General features: G+C 45.9%; 1 protein-coding gene across 3 annotated transcripts in view; it reads right to left on the reverse strand.

Moving 5' to 3' along the window:
- Positions 1-5,354: 5,354 nt before the first annotated feature.
- Positions 5,355-18,949, reverse strand: part of SEMA6A (semaphorin 6A) — a gene marked incomplete at its 3' end in the record, with an annotated part of 62,210 nt that continues 48,615 nt past the window's right edge. For all 3 annotated transcript variants that reach the window (XM_084252403.1, XM_084252402.1, XM_084252401.1), the window contains one exon: positions 5,355-6,553. In XM_084252403.1, coding sequence (XP_084108529.1) covers positions 5,355-6,553 — 1,199 coding nt within the window. The remainder of the gene's footprint in view (positions 6,554-18,949) is intronic.

Below are 18,949 nucleotides of genomic sequence, written 5' to 3' on the forward strand. Positions count from 1 at the left end.
AATTAAGAAACTGAGTTGTCTAAGCTGGGGTGTCCTTGAGGCCACAGCTAAAATACAGACTGTCGCCTCTTCCCAGACCGGAACTAAGCTGACTCAGCAAAGGCGCCTCCCTGTAGTATCAGGTATCAGGTGGCACCGAGTGACTGTCTACTTCACACTGCTGAGATTTGAGCTCCTGCCCACCCCCTCATCTTGGCACAGATGAAGGACTAGGTTGCCCACTTGCACCTTTGCACACAATAATAGCCCTTCTGCCTGGGATGGCTGTCCAGAACTCACTCCATACAAATCTCCTCAAACCTCTGGCCCCAAATCTTGGGGGTACTTGTTCCCACCTCTGAATGACGATTACGGAGACCATGTCCACCTCCCCTGATAAATAAGGAGGCGTGTGAGAAAGGAGGGCTGGGTGAGTTGGAGATGCCTCTGGGCAAAGGGGCTGTGGGGCCTCCTAGCTCCTGTTGCTCTCAGGATATGAAGGAATGGAGTAAGAGACCACGAATTTGTGGGCTGTGGACAAATCCCTTCCCTCAGTGGATCTCAGCCTCCCTACTTTTTAAAAACGATAGGGTCAGCATTTCCCTGATTACAAGTGATGTTGAACATTTTTTTCATATGCCTGTTGGCCATTTGCACTTCCTCTTTGGAGAAGTTTCTTTTTAGCTCTTCTGCCCAATTTTTGACTGGGTTATTTACTTTGTTTTGTTGAGTCTCGTCAGCTCTTTGTAGATTTTTGTGATCAGTCCCTGTGGTAGGAATTTTACAGGGACTGTAACCAAGATGAAAATGCATACGTCATACAAAAATGAAAAATGATGTAAAAAATATTTTTTTAAAAAATGATCGGGTTGAAGTAGCTACTGTGCATTTTCTCAGTTACGCGTTTAGATAAAAGTAAGGCAAACCCTATCAGTCACATAAGAAGGATGCTCTTAAGGCTGGCCAAAGGGATGACTGCAGGGCTAATTCAGTTATTTCTTCCAGAATCTGAAGTGGAATGGAGTGTTGTTTCCTGGTGTTACTTCCCCCTCCTTGGCTTGTGACTGGTCTCATTGCCTGGCAGCCCAAGACCTTTACAGAAGCAACCCGGTTTCTAAGTCACTGCCAGGCAGCTCTCTAAAGCACACACATACATCCTTACTGCTGCGCCACTGCTTATCAGTTAGGCCCTGAGCCCATGGTAACCAGGTGAAGCCTGAAGCCCCTCTCCTAGCCTTGCCTCGCCAGGCTCTCTGAGATCCTGGGCACACAAAACTCTAGATCCTCTGTTTCCTGAACCCAGCACACTTGCACCTTTGCACACAATAATAGCCCTTCTGCCTGGGATGGCTGTCCAGAACACACTCTACACAAATCCCCTCAAACCTCTGGCCCCAAATCTTGGGTGCACTTGTTCCCATCTCTGAATGATGATTAGAGAGACCAGGTCCACCTCCCCTTATAAATAAGGAGGCGGGAACTACTCTAGTCGAATTTGTGCGTGACAATGCCTAGCCCTTTGGGTGGAATTCAAGAAATACCACTAGAGATGACTTGTCAAAAGATGACCGAGCCACTGTAGGTGTGAGGTGGGGCCCGACCCTCATCTTCCCATGTCCTAACAGACCTAGGAAACATTGAAAACTGAAAACTATTTCACAAGGCCCAAAGTAAAATACTGTCACGGAGGGCTTTTTTAAGTAACTGTTTGAAAAATGTCCCAGAGGGAAGAACCTGGTCGTGGCATTTCACAGAGCTGTTTTGCAAAATAAAAATCAAGTGCTGAATCCCGATACACCTCCAACCAAGTCTTCTGGGTTACAAGATAAATGCTAACAAGGAGTAAAATCCAGCACCCTCCACCTTATTAATATGCAAAAAGGCTGAAGTCACATCTGTGCAAGCACCTATTTTTAGTGGACCCTACATACTAAAATCCTAGCCTTGATCTCTTAAACTATCAAGCCTACCATAAATGTTTGATGATGAACAACCCATAAAAAGAAAATGCATAAAATGAATAGTCGGAGTCAGTGCGTGCTCTGCCTTTTAATTATTGCTTCAGTCCTGCTCCAGGCTGGGTGCAGGCAGAAAACACACATCAAAGGTGTGTGTGTGTGTGTGTGTGTGTGTGTGTGTGTTGAGAGGAGGGGTTGGGGGAGCTACAGGGTGTATTGCAAACAAATAGGCCTAGCTACTTTGTTGTTGATACTTGAAGCCAGTTAGAGATGGAGTAAAGAGGAGGGTCTTGCTCAAAGAGGGCATGGGGTTCAAAAAAGGGAAACACTAAGTGATAAATAAAAGCATTCAGGACACAGACAATAATGTAGAACAGTCTTGTTTTATTACTTTTAAGTAATAAAGAGCCTTTTCCTTGCTGCTTTTTTTTTTTTCTTTGCTTTTTTTTTTTTTTTTTTTTCTTTTTTACAACATACATTAAGTTGTGAATCAGATGTTAGGGGATGTGGAGATGGAAGGAAAATCGGTGACATCACAATATTTTTACAACTTTACAACAAATATAAATCTGAGTTTGTTGCATCTACCAATGTCTAGCAAGGGTGGAAAGCAAAGGCACACTCAGGTTTATGGACCCCCCCCCATACACAGTGGGGAAAAAAGAAGAGGAGAAAAATACTTAAATGCAGAAGCCCAGCTCAATACATGGGTTAACACCGCAAGTGATGGGTGGTGGAAAGTAGGGGCCCGGGATGGAAGTTTTGACACGGGTCTCAACACGGCCAAGGCGAGGCTGCCCACAGGGGCACAAAGCGCATGGGCATATGCTGTGACTGTTCTAGGAGTCATCCTTGGGGGGCGGGGGGCGAAGGGGGAGGTATCCCCACCCCTTCCTCTGTTTGCATTTAAAAAGAAAAGGGAGATAAAACTGGTATCTCGGTTTCTAGAACAGACTTCATGGTTTCAGGGCACAGAGTTCACAGGATGTGAACACTGATTTCACCAACCAAACAAAGCAAAACAAAACAAAAACACGACACAAAAACAACAAGGCCTACCCCAAATGACAGCAAAACTGCAAGAGATGCTGGAACATCAGCAGAAGCCCTGCGCCCTGGCCACACACCCCGGCCCCACCCGTCGGTGAGGTATCCCTTTGATTAGCCAGCTCAAAATTGTCTTTTTTGGAAGGCTTTTTTCCCCCCCTCTAACAAAACAAAACTAAACTAAGCCCACAAGAGCAAACTGGAAATAGAAAGAGACAAAGAGGCACCCAATATACTGTTTAACCGGTTAAAAAATACAATAACAACCAACAACAATGCTCATAGATTACAGTATGTTGACAATTCTTTTGTTCAGGATAGAGTAAACAAAAATCCCTCTGTGCGCTTGAGCTAATGAAAACCGAGGGGAAGAGAAACACACACACCCCAGCCCTCCCCCCAACAAACAAAAACAAGAAAAGGATAAAGAAATTAAAAAAAAAAATGAAGATCTCTTGCCCCCCAGTTTTTACCACGCCCACTGTGGCTGGCCTTGGACTTGGAGTTACTCGTTAATCTCAGCAGGGACCAGCCTGCCTGCATCTATTTCCATGTCATTTCTTTGTGTGCAGGGCATGTGTGTGCCGAGCACATGGCTTGGAGACCCCGCCCAGCGCCTGCCCGGCCGCACGGCGTATCCTCCAGCAGAGGGACACAGCAGAAACGCAGACTGGACTAGTAGTCCTGTCCTCCTTCCGCTGGTTAACATGAGAATATCACCATGTTGAAATGATCTGAGACTATAAAGGGAGAAAAGGGGATTTGCCACCCACAACACTGGGGTCCATGCTTGGTGGCACGGTCAGAGGGTGGTTCGAATTGGCACGACTAGAAGGGAGTGTGACCTGGAGGGTGTGGTCTGGAGGGTGTGGTGCGGCCCTGCTTTCCCAGGCTGTGGGATTTAACCATCACCACCGCCTTCTTCCATCTGTTGGACACTGATCTTCCAGCGGGCTGGAGCAGGGGTGGAGGGAGGGAGCGTTAAATAAATATCTGCATTTATTTCAAAAGGGCAAAGAAGTTGATCATAACGACAGTTTACAAGCATACACAACTCAGGGTGTAAGGCACAAATTTACATGTGGAAAACAGGCTATTCACAGATGTAACCCCACGAAAAACCCGTGTGATCAAACCATTAATTTATGCAAGGTAGCAGCCAGCATAGTAATTAGTTCACACCGTTTGTGGATTTTGTTTGCTGTCTCACATGCAAGGTGAAATGAGATGGTGTATCACAAGCTGGTGCCTTCACAGAAAGTAGGAACCACTGACAAAGCCACACTGGCAGCAATGGACACGGATGTGCCACCCTAAAAGTTCCTCTCCTGGTTGCTTTAGAAATTCGGCTCTGGAAGGACTTATAACCTATTATTATTATTTATTCATTTATTTTGCGTGTTATAGGCCAGAAATCTGGCCATCAAATTAACTGGTAGATTGAAATAAATATTCCCCTCTTAACTTTTTCCGTTAGCTAGAGATCAGAGAGTCCCAACACAAAGCTCAGAATTCCAGCTCCAACTTATTTACTAAGTGAATTTATTGTAAAAATAAAGAAACTCAATTATTCCAGTTAATGGATTTCACGTTAAATAGTTGAACTTTTGCAGTGGCCTTTCTGAAGAGCTGTTCATAAAGATAGCATGTGGAAGAGTCCTTTCGGGAAAAACAAGAGTGAACAATAAATAAAGAGTTACTTGCGTTAACGGTCACGTTATTTCATTAAAAGAAGGAGCAGAAACCTATGACATCGTGGCCCAACTGGCATCATCTGCTAGAACAGAAAGCTGTAACACTGGCGGGCATTTCACAGTATCTGCGCATAGTAAACTTCTGCCATTGTTAAAAGTCTGAGTTAGAATTATCAATGAATTCTTTATTTTTTTGTCTTTTTAATTTTCATCATTTTAAAAAATGTATCTGTTCTGAGGGTTGGAAGGCTGGCCCTGTTTGGCAGCGCCCCGTGCAGTCATGGACAAAATGTTGCATTTACTGTTCACCTCTGTGTGTGTGTGCGCGCGTGTGCACACATGTGCACACGCTCGTGTGTGTGTGTGTGTGTGTGTGTGTGTGAGTGTGGGGTGGGTGGGTATGTGCTTTTGGCTCATGTTTGTGATAAGTCTTTTGTGAGTCCAACCTGTTGCAAGGTGTAGGGGGGGAGAGAAGGTAGAGTATGGAGGTGAGTCCGTTGCAAACTTTCACCAAACCACTTGGCCCGATTTTCACGAGCACCCCTGTGTCCGGGAGGGGAGGACCCGGAGGCCTCGGCGCAGTCTGGCCGTCTTGGTCTGGTGGGTACTCAGGCGCCAAGCTGAGCGGGCAACTCGCCTTTCCTGCTGGTTCGACCCCTGGCCCCTCCCCCTGGGATTATGTACACGCATCATTAGGCTTCAGGGATGTGGTAAGGGGAGCGAAGGAGGGTTTGGGGGGGACGTCCGGCTTTAACGAGGGCGTGCGCTTCAGCCCCGACCTGCTCAGTGAGTTGTAGGCGTTGAGGCTGGGCTGCCTCGACACAGTCACCGCCTGGCCCGACGGCTGCGAGCTGTGCACCTGGATAGAGTCCACCCTCTGCGGGGCGGGGGGCGGGTTGTCTCCCCGGCCAAAGCTCTGGTTTCTGGAGAGGTGGGAGGAATTGGAGGAGTTAGTATTATTTCTTTTGAGCGTGGTGGCCGGGTGGCTTCTCGTGAGCGAGTTCGTGGGGTAGCTGCGTTTGTAGTCCAGCCCGTAGGAGGAGGAGTGGTGCATCTCCAGCCGCTTGCTCAGGCCGTTCTGAGACAGGGAGGCTCCCGGAGGGCCCAGGGAGGCCTCCCGCTGGGGGACTTTGGGGGGCAGGCTGTCCAGGTTCTCCACCAGGTTGACCCCGTGGTTAGGACTCTTGCTGCTGAGGTGCTCCTTGATGGTCTTGTACTCCAGGGTGGCGGCCTGGTCCTCCAGCACCATCTGGGCCACCTCGCTCATTTTGGGCTGGTCCACATACTCATGCTGGTAGCCCTGCTGCGTGATGGGCAGCACCACCACGCTGGGGATGTGGCTGGGGGAGGCCCGGAGGGGCAAGTCCGTGGGGATGACAGGGGAGCCCATGGGGGGCATGTCCTTGGTGCAGGCATTGATGAGGTTCTGGTTCCTCTCCCACTCGCGGCTGCCGCGGCTGGGCTTGCGCTTCTGCTGCAGCGTCGGGGTGGACTCGGGAGTGGGCAGGGCTGCCAGGTCGAGGTGGTGCTGGTCGGCCTTGATGAGCATCTTGGCCGTGTTGCTGGGCGTGGCCAGCTTGCCATTGTGCATGAGAGGCGTGAGGATTGCCTCCGGCTTGGGGTCCTTGGATTGGGCGTCCCCAAACAGGCCGCTGAGCTTGGTGACGCTGCTCATGGAGCCCCGGCGCGAGTGTGTCAGCTCCTTCTCCTTGCGCTGTACCGCCGACACGTCCTTGCGTCGGTGATCACAGACGCAGTAGACAATGATGCCCGAGAAGACAGCTCCCATGACGAAAGCCAGGATGACCGCGATGGCCAAGAGCGTGACGGGAACAAGCTGGTCGTGGCCTTTGAGGTAACTCTCCCGAATCACTCCTGCAACAGACATCGCATATGGCGTTAAGAAATGAAAGCACACCACCAGCCGTATTTTTGTTTGGCGTTCACCCTGTTAATTAATAACAGTAATAAGTGACAATAGCACCTCTTCGAGGTGCAGCTTGCCAAACATGAACTAATTAATCCTCTCAGCCCCCCAAGTATGTAAATGGACTTGTTCGCTGCCTGCTTTGTGTTCTGAGAAAGCACTTTTCCTCTGGCAGTTACATGCGCTTTCTGCTTTGCTTTGCTGTGTGCGTGAGGGCAGCCAAAAATGCCTCCCTCTTCATCTTTTGGTTTTGTAACGTTCCCTTCACAGAGTCGGGATAACAGATATTTTGAGTCAGAGGGAAGAGGCAACAGTTTTCTGCCTGTTAAATGAACAAATCACACAACTCTCCTGGATCCCCAAGGTCTTTTTTTGATGACTTCCTTGTGGGCACCATTGCCTCTAGCTGGAGAGAAACTCTGTTTGCATTTCAAGCAATTAGAGGAAAGAAAGCGAGTTTCTTACAATGAAAGAAAACAGCTCAAGTTCACAGATTGCGTCACCCCTCCAAAGAAAAAAGAACCACCTCTGCTCAACCTGAGGTAAATATGCTGAATGTTTGAATGAAGCTCTCTCCGTAATTGAATAGAGAATATTTAGGGGGGGCGGGTTTGGTGAGGGAAGACCATTTGGAGTCCTGTCTTGGATTTGACAAGTGTCAGGTCTCATTATTACGACGAGAGTTTGCTGTCAGGGTGAGATTCTTCAGCTGAGCTAATTTCTTCAATTTAATAAAAATTATGTGACTATACCCATCAATAATCTTACACGACATTAACCAAGAGGCTGCCGAAGAAAGTCGCTTTCCCTGTTCCTACTTAATCAGCCACCAAGCTGAGAGACTCTAATCAAACGCAAACATGGAGCTCTTATTTTTTAATACCAAGTGAGAATACACATCACAACTGTCAGATCTTAAGTGCTGGATGCGGTAGCTGAACAATAAAATCTCAAATACCTCAATTCCTGCCTCTGGAGAGTGAAGGAACATGAATACATTACAGGCCCAGCATGGGTTGAGGAATGTAAACATTGCTCCTATTATGGAAAGGCGAGTAAGACAGAAAATGTACCGTCTCTGGTCTCTGGAGACACATTTTTCATCTACTAAATCAACTCTTTCTGGAATATTTAATGTATTTTACTGGCAGATATCAGTGGCGCAGACTTACAATGAAATCGGAATAAAAATCTCCACCCCCTTCCCAAACCGACAACAGACGACCCTTAAACTTCAGCTGAAATGCTTTCTATGTCACAGCCCAGGCCTTGCAGAAATGCAGCGTTGTCACGGAGTGTTCTGGAAAATATTCTGATTAGCGAAACCGTGGTTTTAAAACTCAGAGGCCCTTGGCCAGAGATGACATGCTCTTTTCTCTCTAAGCTGTCCTCCAACCCCCATTGTGATGTCACAGTCGGTTGCTGTGGCAATGGTTGTCCTGTGACAAAGGATGTGACTTCAGGTGGGGACAAGCAGAAGCAGCAAGTAGCAGGAGGCACAGAGATACTGTGATGAGACAAACGCCCTCAGTAACGAAGGGCAGGCAGGCTAATCACCCCAGGGAAAAGAGCGTGTAAGGCAGAAAGACACTGAGTGACTTCCAGTGACACTTTTCAACTATTTCCAGATTTACCTTCATGAACTTTTAAGGGATAGAAACTGAGAAGCCAAAAAAAAAAAAAAAAACCCAGCAGGAAATTGAGCTATAACTCACACCTTTTATGTTTTGGAGCTCCCCAAACAGTGGGGTGTCTGCATTCAAATATGTTCTAATACCCAGTCACCCAGAACGGTGCTAATGAAAATTTCTTCCTGAAATTTGCATTTGCTTGTTGTCATGCTAAAATAGCAACTGATTTTCTTTCAATTTTGATTGTGTATGGAGTTCTATTGAACATCATTCTGAACCACCTACATATAATGGCACAAAAATGTACACCTGTGAATAAAATGGGTTTGATTTCCTTCATTGGCTTGGTGATTTTACTGAGGTCTACCACAGGCTAGACCCCCACCCATGGGAGGGATGGGTAAATGTTTTCATAGAAATGGGCATTCCATGGCTCCCTTCCAGCTCACTGTATTTATGGGGGGGGGTGTGTGTGTCCCCCTCCACCCCATCAGTGCATACTTGTAACCTCAGCAGAACAGGCACACGGGAAGGTCAGTGGTAATCAAAGGATTTGTTTCATTCACTGTTTGAGAAAGCGGCAACGTTTTCAGATTTATCGATTGCTATTTTACTTTTTGCTCCCAGACATTCTTCTTTCATGGCTAAAAGTTCTTGACGTTTTACATAGCTGGAAACCACTTGCTGTCTCACTAGGAAAAACTTTTTAGTGAATGACACTGCCCTTCAGATGTTTGGTTGTTGACAAATCAAGTGGGGTGTCACTTTGGAGGAAAATGATGTCGTAGGCAGTGTCCCCCTTTTTGCTTAGTAAATAGTGCCTTCCACATCTTTCTGCACGAGTTCAGCCTTGAGCGGTTGGCCACGGGGCAGGCAGCTTCCCTCGCCTGCCAGAGCACATCCGGAACCCATGTCCAAAGTCAGAAACAGTTCAGAAATGAAGTTGAAAGCAGTGTCAAGGAGATAGGAAGTAACAGGGATATTTTGGAAACTGCCTTCTCGGTGTAAAGCTTCCCCCTTCTATCATGAAAAGGGGCAGAGCAGCAGCCACGGCAATGGGGGAGCCAGTGCTGAGCCTTCACTGCTCTGCTGCCTGGACACGCCAGCCTCGTCAGGACCTGGGGCAGCTCGGCCTGAGGCACCCACTGACTGGCAGGGTGGCCCTTTGGCAAGTGCCTTAACATCTTTGGGCCTCAGTTTTTCATCTGTAATGTGGGGTCAGCCACACTCAATTTTACTGCCTTCCTGGTTTGCTATGGGCCTCCCCGGTGGCACAGCAGTTGAGTGCTGGGTTGCGAAGCTGCCTGCAGCCTTTGCAGTGCTGGTTCGATCCTGGCTGCTCCCCGGCCACTGGAGGAGGGTCCCACATGGCCATGGCACGCAGACCTCTCCTGCCGCCTGCTGCTCCCCTCAGCAGTGTACTTCGTCAGTCTGCTTGTTCTGCTCCCCGCTCTGGCTCTGGTGAATTCTCTCACCCTCCCGTGCTTCTGACTGTACCCTGTGCTTGTATAAATAAATAAATAAATAAATCTTTAAAAAAAAAAAAAAAAGAATCAAATGGAAGGAAAGCACGTCAGTGCTATAGTTTGTTGGACAACTCTAAAGGTCAAAGAAACCACAGAGAGAAGCGGTGGGTTGACCCAGAGCTTAGGAGTGACAGTCACAGCTGCTCCACGGGATTTGCTGAGGGGTCTTGAGGGAGGGGGACAGACCTGTCCCCCCTGTGCAGACCGAGTGTTGCAATGGGATGGCTGGGTGGGTGGTGGTGGTGGTGTAAGGGAACAGTCCCTGTGCTTCAGGACTGCCTGTAGGTCCTGAGTTTTGAAATAAGTAAAGGCAGGCAATATTGAGCACAATAGCTAAAATCAGAGTCAAATTCCTACTGGAGTAATAATGCTGCCGTCAGCTCCGTGAGGGCAGGGTCTGTGTGTTATCTGTATTTGTGCCCCTCGCCATCCCCAGGGCTCTTAGGTACCTAAAAAAATGAATGTAAGTAAATATAAATAATGTGATTCCACCGAACAAGAAACTAGGAATTTAGAGTAAAAAATATTGATGTTCAAGAAAGAAATTGCAATAATGTCCCAACAATTGTTCGAGGCAGTTTTCTATGTTTTGTCACTACAAGAGAAGTGGAAATTTTGTCATTCATGATGTGTATTAAATTAATCCAAGTAGCGGAAAAAAAAAAAAAAGTTAAACAAACGGGCTTGCCCCTGAGACTCTGACATCAGAATGGTGGTTAGCAGAAGGGCTGGGAGGCTGAAATAGGGAGAGGGGCTGACTAGTGGGTGGTGACTGGACATTTGGGGTGGCCGTGCTGAGACTGTGACCCTTAAACCTGTACAGTGTTGTAAAATGATGTTACTTCAATTAAAACAAATGAGTTCATCGTGGAGACATTTCTAAACCAGCTCCTGAATGGGTGGGTCCTCTTGGGAGAGGCTACCGCCATGCTTCTGAAGTCACAGAAACAAAATCCTGTCCTGGAACAGAAATTGAATCCTTGCATCCACCGAGGAAAGACATCTATAAAGGTATTCAGGACTTGTGCAAAACAATAATAAGAGAAACGATTTAAAGATAAAAAGAAATTCATTCAGGATAATTCTGAAAGAGACAACGAGGATAACTCTGGGTTGATTCTAATGCTCAGTGCTCTGGTGGAATTAAACAATTTGAAACAAAGGCATCTCTGCCAAGTGTGGGCAGGATGAGCGTCCACTGCTGCACATGGCGAATGGAAACCCTGGGGAAGTGGAAGGTGTTTGGGGTTTGCATCCCCCCCAGGTATCCCCTGCTGTCCTGGGCACAATCAGAGTGGCCTCTTCACCCAGGGGTGTTGGAATGCCTTCCTCTCAAAAGCCCTGGGCCTTTGCTCTGACCAGCTGAAAATGGGGCATTCATAATGAAAACAGTATCTGAAAAATCCTCTGCATTGATTCATTAACCGCCAGCTATTTCTCAGTAGTCATGAGGTGCTAAATGGTTATTTCTTTCCACCTTCCTATTGCAGGAAGCAAAGCACACAATGGCTTGGAGATTTCTCTGAAATCATGCCTTAAATTGGCAGAACTGAGAAAGAATAGAATCACCACTGGCTTTTTGGTGTTTTCAGAGGGACCATTTGAAACTATCTAGAGGCTGAAGCAATGAAAAGATTATGAACAGCCCCGTCCTCCAGGCCCTGCAAGATGTAATTCAAAAATAAGGACAACTGTAAAGTATAAAACCAGGGGAAGTTCAACACAGTTCTGATTATCCCAGTGAGGAACATGCCAATGCATTTAGAAATACCAGACATCAAATTCTTCATTTAAAACATGGTTTCTTGTCTCCTCACTCAGTGATTCTCTACATGGCCTGGTCTGCATGGGGAGCCCAGCACTAGAAAAGATGCTCTCCTATCTAGGGCTAGATTGTGAATATTGAATATCTTGGTGCCTTTATTTTCACAATATTTGAGTTCCACGCAACTCTATATCTGCCTTCTAGAAACATTAACAAGCACTGTGCTGTGTGTTGGAGGTGTCACAGGTGATGGAGGCATGGAACCTACTACTCACTGGGGGAGAAGCAGGTGCTTGCACATGAACGGCGTCCAAAGAGTGAAGCAGCAAGATATACAAAGAGATAAGTCACTTCTACTCCAATAGCAGGCAAAGCATTAGTAGAGATGGAGTGTAGCTAAGCCTGACCGCTGTGTGGATTTCAGTTGGGGTAGAGACAGCAGCAAGAACCTAGGACTGGCAGGAGAACAGTGATGGCTGTTTTCAGGAGTGGCCGACGATCCACCTTCCTTCTAATTTCTTCTGCTCTAGGCAAAACCACTTGGCTGCCCTCTTGCTGGCTTCTGGACTTGCACACAGGCTGCTCACTCTGCATGGGTTATCCCTGCTCACCCCCATTCTTCTGACCCTCGCCCATAAAGTGCATCCAAAGTGTGGAAGCATCATGAGATGTGGAGGCTCCACTGGGTCTCAATCCATAGGGGAGGCTTGTCTAGCTCACTCAGACCAGGCTGGCTCGCCCTTCTGGGAGTGTCCTGGGCCTCTGCACTTCTCTATCCTACGTTACTTGCTTTATGTCTGTCTGTGTCCCGTAGACACCTCTAGACTGTTCTAGGAGGGCGGGATTTACTGCTGAATCCCCAGGCATTAAGATACCCGGTAAATATCTGTAAAACATATAGTAAGTAAATGCACGAATGAGTGGGTACCTGTGGAGGGCAGGTAAGAGTGAGCACTAACTATCATTTGGAAGCAGGTCCTGCAAAACCTTGAATGACTGAAAGAGATATTTAAAAGACCTGTCAATTTTGGAAGGAAAGCTCTTAGATCTTGGCCTTCTAAGGGTCTTGGCTGCTTGAGAAATCCGACTTTCAGCTTGTTCTGACCTGGGCTGAATCCATGCTTGAAAAACTACTGGCTTCCAAGAGTCAATACCTCAGCTTTAAAGTTCAGCCATCTACCTGAATTTATTGCTACGAGATCTATACCTATCCCTGTGTCGTATAGAGAGCAGGGAGATGTTATTGTTCCGAGCAAAAAAGGAGGCAAAACAAACACATCAACTCCCTGAAATCAATTATACCTGCGAAGCTGAATGCAAGGAAGAACCCTAGAACCTTAACCCGTTCTCCCCCGTTGACCTGCTAGTGTGAGATCTAAGCCGCTGACACTGGAAATGGTTAACTGTGCGTTCTCCTCTCTCACCCCTGCTCACTGGACTGCCTGTTTCGGAGTTGCTGTGATATGATGGATGTGTCTGTCTCCATAGTGAAGTGATTAATAGGCATCTGTGTGAAGCAGACCCGCTGACCACAAAGACAACAAAGCCTCTCTGTGTCCTTTAGAGAAATACGCAGAAGCAGAGAGGAAGATGGACATTTCCTCCACTGCCGAGTCGGAGCGGGTTCGTGTTAGGTCTGAGAGCTCAGAAAGATGGCAGAGCACCAAGAAAAGCCCCAGAGTAGGAGCCCCTAAAAATAGACTGTTGATTCTGCTTTATAGTAAGACAAGCCTGCAATTTCCTTGAAATCCTCATAACAACTTGGGTGAATGGAATCTAACAACCCAATTTTTCTTGTTTGAAAATCTTAGTGCAACAAAATGCCAGGCTCCCAGCCCTGCCAGGCGGCAGGAATGGAGGAAGGAAGCACCGGCCAGGGCCAGAGGGCCCGCTGGAGTCCCCCCCAGAGGCAGAAGCAAGCAAATGGGAGAAACCCTCACTGGGGACGATTTATCCTTAAAGCCACACCCCGGCCCCTGGGGATGACCATGGGCACAGCGCAGTGGGGCCCTCTGTGTTTATCTGGCAGGAAGCCGGCTTCTCGTCTTATGGGGTAACGTGGACCAGATGGCCCCAAATAACCTGGAAGGCCAGCAACCATGGAAATGGGCACCGTTTGTCACTCAAACTTTCCTCTGCCTTTTATGCAACAATTCTTTATTCCCAACAGGCTGAAGATTAGGAACTGGGAGTAGCCGTGGTCTTCAAGATGCATAAAGGTGATGACTGTCCACGCCAAAGCAGAGGCAGACTCTTGGCTGATAACAGCCTCCATTCAGAAGCTATTATACAAATCACACACTGAAGTCATGCTCACTGTGGTTGTTGGCGGCTGAATTCCACTTCCAGCTCTGTCATCTTTGAAACGGATGCATTTGGGGGGTTGCTAGGACTCCATCACAGGAAGGGGGAAACGCATTCGGTGTCATGTTTTTTAGGGGAGTAGCTACTTCACCTCAGTCTTCTGTGCCAACGGGCATGTCCATGGCACTGTTCTAACCCAAAGTCCCAAACTTGACTCTGCCGCCGGGGTCCTGCACCAGGCATAGCCTGATGTCCAGCTTGGCAGTCTCTATGAGATCATTTTTAAAGCTGTGTCCTGGAAGGTCAGTCTGTTTCCATGTGTTAGAACTGTCACTCTCCCCGAGAAGGTAGTGATTATTTCAGAGGCGTGCGTTTGCATGGTTTATTTCCCTTCCCTTTGAGGTTTGCTTTCTAATAAGACTAGACGCCTGACATCTGAGTGATTTCCGAAACCAGACAAAGCATTTCTATTTTCCAACTTCCTGGTCCCATCATGTTCCTGTGCTTTCTCTCAAGGCATCAAAGCCACAAGTGTGGAAATGGACCTTCTTAGAAAATTGTAAAATTCAGGTGATTCTCTGGCTTATTTTCAATGCTTTTTCTCTCTGAAGAAGATGAGGAGACGGTCTTGTTTGAATACTCCTAGAACTGCCCACTTAAATGTGTTAGAGTTCTTGGGGTCTGGATTATATCAATAGATGAGCCTGGGTTGTGATTGGTTAGGAGCATGAACATTGTGGTCTTACGACTGCGGTTTGAGTCTTGGCTCTCTCATCGGTTAGCTCTATGACCTTGAGCAAATCACTCAATTTCTCTGAGCCCCAATAGCAGTGGCTGTGAATTGAGAGTTGTTAGAAGCATTAAATAGATAGAAAAAATGAATGCTTGTAAAGTACTTGGCATCGTGCAAGATACATGTTAATGTCCAATTAATAATGTAAGGGAAGTGATTCTAGAATTTCTGAACAGTTACCTGCCTCGTACAAGGTCCAAGATAGACGGTTTGAATGTAACACTTTGGGAGGGATCGATTTTAATAGCCAAGAGTGGAAAAATAAGGATTTAAAAATACAACAAATCTTGGGGAATGACCTTAAATAAGACAGCTTGGTAATGACTTGGAATGCATCCCGTGTTACTGCTCCTCGGCATTACCATCACCAAGAACTTGTTAGAAGTACAACTATTTGAGTCCTACCCAGACTTTCTGCATCAGAATCTCTTGGATTGGGGTCCAGAAATTTGTGCCTTAACAAGGCCTCTAGATGATTCTTAGGCTCCAGAAGTTTGAGAAACACTGCTCTAAATGAGGTGCATTAGATTCCAAAAAACACAACTAGGTGTTTAGCTTTAAAACATCACCTCAGAAACCACCGAACCAGGGTATAACCAGACTTTCAAAATATTTGTAAAATAAATAGCACATAAATATAGTTTTCTTGGTGATTCTGGTGGATCTTGACGACTTATCTTGACTGTAGCTACCGTTTTTTGACAAAGAATTGATGTGATTTTATTGGAAAGACAAGGCCCTCACACTTTCCCTTGGTACCTGACCATAGCTTGACATGTGGTCAAAAGCACTACAATCTCACTCCTGTAACAGAATCAACCCAATGTGCTAGAGTCAAGAACTACTGGAAAAATGCCGTGGTCTCTCCATTTGCCCCAGCAGGAAGACACAGAGGGGTGTTTCTGATGCTTCTCTCTTCTCTGTCCCAGTGGCCATCTGGGCAGTGGTTGGTACTACAAGAATCCAGATATGTCCTAGTTGGCTCAGCCCAGCCAGGACTAGGCCCCAGGGACAGATGACTCCCTCGAAGGGCGCTCACTGTTGAACAGTGCAGCCTCCTTTAAAGACCCGCTTCTCATGTCATCTCAAATCAGCTCCACTTAACCAAATCAGAGCTAGCAGGCAACACAAGAGGAAAGAAAGGTTCAGGGGACCTTTCAGGAAGATTCTTTTCCTTAATGTGCCTGAATTGAAGGAGGGAGCTGAGCTCATATTTCATTCCTCAAATTAAGGGTCTGCTTTATGATAATAAAAGTGCCGAGCACAATACTGTACACAATGGAGCTCGGTGCTTACCGATCTGCTGAGTTGAACTGAATCTGCAAATCCATAGAATTATATAAGGCATTCCAGTTACAGTACATTCCTGCTGTGTGCTTTTAAATCATGGAGCCAAGACCCATCAGCACTTAGGGTATATTTATTACCTTAACAAACGTCAGATGATTATGTCCAGTCTTATCTATTATTTATGAATAATAAGAAGCTATGAGGCTGGAAATGACACACTTTAATATGTCCAAAAGGCTAGCAAAATGCAGCTTGCTGCCCTATAAATTTCTTGACACCATTTTCCCCTCAATAAAGCATCCTCATTGTTGACTATGCTGAACTCCGATGACCTCTGTCCAGTTCATTATTATGACCACCCCTGCTTCTGTGAAGATATGCAATTGCAGATCTATATTTGAGGGAAAAAGGCATCCTTCAGACAATATGAAACTTAAAAATAATTGGAGTGGGACATTCCTATTATCCCATTAAAAACGAATCTCTTTATGAAGATAGTTCCCAGGCTGTGGAACTTACGAGAGCTCATGAAATATTAATTAAGGATGACAAACCTTCACACTGCCCGTAATTAGCTTTCTGACACCGATTAAGATTCCATCTACCCAATATATTTGAATATATCCAACTACATTCCACTACTTTGCTTCAGGCCCTTTCTAGGGCGGTGGGTGCTGGGGATCACACAGGGTGCAGATCCCGGGTCTGCAGGCCTTCAGCGCAGGCCTTCAGCACAGGCCACCCAGCCACACGGCCCATCTCCCCAGCCCATCAGCCGGGCACACAGCTTTCTTTTATGGCCATTGCGCGAATTATGTATTCTGACCAACTTGTGCAGCTCTTGAGCCCATTCTCATGTTATAATATCAAAAAAGAGAAGCCTGTCCTCAGAAAACTTCCCAATTTCCACTATTTTGCCCTTGGTAATCTACTCTGTCTATGGCGCAGCGAGGTTTGCAAAGTGAAACTTGTAACCACGGTTTGAAAACTCTGAAATGAGGTTAGCAGAAAGAGTTTTGAGACCAAGCTATTATTTTTCCATTATTACACATGATCCCAAATACAAATAGACTCGTCACAGTTTTAATGTTAGGCCAAAACAAATTTTAGGTGAGCATGGTGCAGTTGAACCAATTAAAGAGCAAACTGTTAACTACTCCAGATGTTCAGTTAATAAGATCATGTCTAATCTAGTCCCTGTAGTCCTTGAAAGTTCCATTAAGCTGTCAGAAGACTTTGTCATTATAGGGGAAAAAAAGCGACTGAAGGAAAAGGGTGGGGGGTAAAATGAATGCGTGTCAAGGATGATGTGGCCCTAAAAAGTGGTTTTGCATTAGGTAACGTAAGAAGCACCTCCAGAAGGTGAATTAATGTCTTAAATACCCTCAGGTTTAAGCTGTGGACTTGAAAAGAAGAAAGTTCAAGTCTCTGTGATAATAATTTCAGTCCATTTTTTTTAAGAAAAAAAAATTTAGGTAAAAAGGTTTAGTTGGTATTTCTAGAAAAGTAAATTCAAACATTGGTGGGCAAATTTAGGCAGGCAGGGAAATGAAACAGCTTTCTACATGGCTGACATTTACCTTTTTTTTCCCCCTTCTACCCTTTTCACAATAATCTCATCAAGACCTTAGATAAATTCAGCAAGTTGTCAAGAGGATACAAAATTAATTAGATCAAATCTACATCTCTGCTCTCACTTGTGAGAAAACACTTACGGCCATGCACATGGGTTCCAGACCCTGCCCCCCTCCCAGCACGTCCTCCCGGGACACGTCCTGCACCCTGCCTCTGAGAGTCCAGCGCCTGTCCTGTCCACATTACCATCTCCCTGGCTTCACCAAGACAACACTGAGGCTACCAGTAGATTTGTTTTCTGGCAGGTGGCAAAAAAATATGAATATAGTAAAGAGAATTGGTAGAATCCCGGATTTCAAAATCTTGTTATGAACAAAAAGTCTGCCAGGTGTCACATACCCCAGTGTTTTAACTAAAGCGACAGAGAAGCTTGGGGCTTTACCTAGGATTACCTCAGCCAAGCAAGGATAATTTCCAGGAAAATGCCAGTGATGTGTATTAATAGTAAAAGGCACTTTAGATCGAACATTGATGCAAAGTTCTTTCCCCCAAATTTATTGGGTGTAACTAATATCATGACGGACTTACCAGTTTCTCATCTCTTTCGTCTGTCAATCTCGTCATATCCATCTTTCTCTCCTACAAACCTATCTGCCTTCTTACCTCTCGCTGCCTGCAGCTGAAGCCAAGACTTAGCATGCCATGTCAGACTCCAGAACACCTGCACAAGCTCAGTTCCGACCCTGCCCTCCATGCACTTCATCACGCCTTGCCTCTTCATCACCCCACTCTGCTCCTCCTTAGCTCTGAGTCTTGCTCATCCTTAGGTCCTCCACTGCCCCCTCTGAGGCCCTCCCCCCAGGGCTGTAAGCTCCTTGTGTGCAGGTTTAATTTATGTTAAATTCACGTTGTATCTACTATAGCGCTCAGCGATAAGGTTTATATACAGTACCTATTTATATTAAACTATTATTTTCTAGTGCTTTTTTGGATGCCAGTTCATCTCTTCCCAAGCCATAGAAATAAGAAATGGGGAGTCAAGGGAAGGCAGTCATTGAAGTCATTAAAGGAAAAAAAAAAAACCACGCATATGGCTAATACAACAGTTGATTAAAAGACAACAACAACCTCTCCTGAGGTTAAGCAGAAGTAAAAATAGCCAGTAATTTTAACCATGTACCTCTTTAGGATGAGCTTCATTTCTGAGCCTTCCTCACTGACAAGTGGCATCTGAAAGCTGCTTTTAGTGATACTTTATTAAATTACTCTGCCTCCTCCCACACATATGTAAGTCCAAGTGATCATTCTCTGATGTTAAAGATGATTATGATTTTTCACAGAATGAAATTTTCACTTTAACTCCTCTTGTATGGGTTAGTCTAGATCTTCATCTTAATTTTTTTTATTGAAGTAGCACTGGTTTTAACATTATATGGGTATATATCATTATCAGTCAACAT

Source organism: Talpa europaea (assembly GCF_964194135.1).
Source record: "Talpa europaea genome assembly, chromosome: 13".
In the NCBI taxonomy this organism is placed as follows: domain Eukaryota; kingdom Metazoa; phylum Chordata; class Mammalia; order Eulipotyphla; family Talpidae; genus Talpa; species Talpa europaea.